This window comes from Propithecus coquereli, unplaced genomic scaffold, assembly GCF_000956105.1.
Source record: "Propithecus coquereli isolate 6110/MARCELLA unplaced genomic scaffold, Pcoq_1.0 Scaffold177, whole genome shotgun sequence".
NCBI lineage: Eukaryota > Metazoa > Chordata > Mammalia > Primates > Indriidae > Propithecus > Propithecus coquereli.
The window spans coordinates 2,911,884-2,914,873 of NW_012142412.1; the positions used below are offsets into that span (position 1 = coordinate 2,911,884).

General features: G+C 36.8%; 1 protein-coding gene across 1 annotated transcript in view; it reads right to left on the minus strand.

The window, feature by feature from the left end:
* Positions 1-2,990, minus strand: part of USP6NL (USP6 N-terminal like) — a 177,477-nt gene that overhangs the window by 13,461 nt on the left and 161,026 nt on the right. Inside the window, exon 9 of the mRNA XM_012642178.1 lies at positions 806-958. Within this exon, the coding sequence (XP_012497632.1) occupies positions 806-958 (153 nt within the window). The remainder of the gene's footprint in view (positions 1-805; positions 959-2,990) is intronic.

Consider the following 2,990-nt stretch of genomic DNA (forward strand, 5'->3'; position numbering starts at 1 on the left):
GTCAAGGACTATCTGGTCAAAACTCCTCAAAGTGATTCCTACTGTGATCTTTCTGCAATTTCTTTTCCTTCCCTCTCATCCTCCACTCCCCTTCCCCGCCCTCTCCCATTCATCCTGCACCCAGCTCTGTTACTGCCGTTCACACACCACTAGTGATCACTTGTGTAAATTCTGTCTCTCCTGTGTGCACCAGTAGAGCAAGAAATACATCTTTCTCTTCAGTTTTTCAATCCTCAGCAGAGCATCTACAGACAACCTAATAGTATGTGCTGAAAAATGTTCTGCAATAAGCGAATAAAATATATTATCTACACTGCAACGTACTGCAAAGAGCCCTGGATTAACAGTCAGAAAAACTGGACTCCAGTCTCAGGAATACTATTTGGTGGTTCTGTCGCTTCATATTTAAGTGTCAGTTCCCTCATGTATAAAATGGGCTTTTACATGCTTTCTTAGTATATACGGTTTCACAAAATGAGATGATGAAAGCGAAAAGTGCTTATTATTATGCTTGTTTAAAACACCATGGTTACTTCTATTGAACAATATCATACGTCAACCAAATTTCTAAATCTACGCAGGAATAGTACAATTATACTATAGGAAGAGGCAGCTTAATTAGTATGTTTACCTGCCTTGCCTTAAAATAAGAAAAAGAGCCATAAGCAGCTGGTAGGACGCTGATTTCCACGAAGTCACCCCAAGTGTCATGCTTACGCTTTGAGAAGGAAATGGCCCATGTTAACCGCGCCATGTCTCCAATCTTAATTGCTATGTAGGTATAAAGTGGGGAGGTATTTCTTACCAGGTTCTGGAAGGTCTAATTTCGCCCGCTTTAGTTCTGCCATAGAAATCTGAAGTTGTTCTATTACAAAGTCATCTTCGAAGAAAAAATTCTTTGCCAGGGTCTCCTGAAGAAATTCTACAAGTTCTTCCATAGATAATTTCATTAGATGTTCTAAGAAAGAATGAAAGAAATATAAAAGTTGAGTGAACAGCTGCTTTAGGTTGAAAAGAAAATATATTCTATTCAGGTATAGTACGTTTTTATAAAAGGGTATACAAAGGGAATATACAGTGTACAACTTACAGGTGGCATTTTGAATATCATTATAACTTACTAAGACAAAAATATTCTCTGATATTAAAGTGATCACAGAGAAAGCAGGTAATCTTATGGGGGGCGGGGGGAAGGGTGGAGAGGAGAATATTGCCAAATACCTTCTCATTGGTTTAAGAGTAACCACACCTAGGCATTGATGTTAACCAGAGCAAGAACTTCCTAGACAACACAGAGAGATCACCCAAGAGGACAGGAGGCCTTTCTGTTCTGTTCATACAGAGCAAAACAGGCAAATCAACTTTTAAGTCTACATTTATTACTGTTTCAAATTTTTCAAAAAATTCTGGGTCATTAGTTTTGTGAATTTTTAGTTATGAAATTCATTTTATTGAAAAATCTTTTCAAACTAACCACAGACACAAAGAAAGTAAAAGTCTGCTAAGATCCCACTATGCAATACCCTAGAAGTAGATATATTTATATGTGTTTAAGTGTGTCAATTTACAAAATTAAATTATACTTTTCAAGTTATTCACCTTCTTGCTTTTTTCCCCATTCAATAATATATCATCTCTCACTTCAACAAATATGATTTTACATCCTGATTAATAGCTATATAAGAGTGCGTAGGTATATGTTATGATTCACTTAATCTTCTAATAATTGGCATTTAGATTGTTTCTGATTTTTTATTATTTAAAACCACTGTGTGATGAACCTCCAGTAACAATGTCTCTAAGTATTTTTAAGGCAGAAATGAAAAAAAAAAGAAAAAAATATCTTACAAGTATCGGCTAACTATTGGTTAAGATGCCCAGAAACAGCTTGTTTTGTAATTGGCTAATGACAAATTGTACATATTTATGGCATATAATGTTTTGATATATGTATACATTGTGGAATGATTAAATTATGCTGATATATCATCACCTCACATACTTATCATTTGTGTGATGAGAACATATAAAATCTGCTCTCACAGGAATTTTCAAACACACTATGCATTATTATTGGTTATCGTCACCATGCTGTATTGACAGGCCTCCAGGACTCACTCCTCCTAACTGAAACTCTGTACTCTTTAACCAACGCCCCGCAGCCCCCGATCCCCAAACTGCCATTTGGGTTTCAAAGCTTTATATGGGGTGAAGGAACTTCATTTAAGTCCTCGAGCTTTGCCCCCCTTACCAAGAAAAGCACAGCAGCAGCAGCTTATTTAGTCTAACAACATGTGGCATACAAAGCAGTTGCTATGCTGAAAGTTTACAAAGGGTAAAGAAACATTTTACTTCTCAAAAATAATCAAGGGTCATATAAGTAAAACAATTTAAGAGGAAGAAGGGAACTACAAAGAAATATAGCAATATTCCCCTTCTCACTGTTTAGGGAACATTAAACTAATATCTCTTAATAAAAATTATACATTTGTTCTATAATTTGATCCATTCATAATCCAGAAAGAGAGAAAGGAAGTAAAGAGGACGGGGAGGGGGGCGGGGGGAGAAGAAGAAAGAGATTTCACATGATCATATGACAGAGCCCTGAGCCTTGGAAAATGCTTTGCTGTCAACTGTATTGTTTTGGTGCTTCCGTCTGTGCGCTGAGGAAACAAGGAGTGAGTGTGGGAAACGAACCACAACACTCCTGAATCCTTTCCTTGAAAAAAGTAAACAGTACAAAGGTGCTTTTAAAGGGTGTTTTCATTCCTGTCTAAAGTATGGTTAATGTGGCATTCTTGAAGTCCATGCTTTTCAGGTAAGCAACCAAACAATCAAAGTACCTACCTACCTACCAACCAAACAATGAAAGTACCTAACATGTACTGAGAACAATGCCAAGCACAGCAGAGAGAAGAACTACAAACATGACCCCACACACTCAATTAGCTTATGATTTAGTTGGGAAGCTGAACAGATCCTTCAAGTAT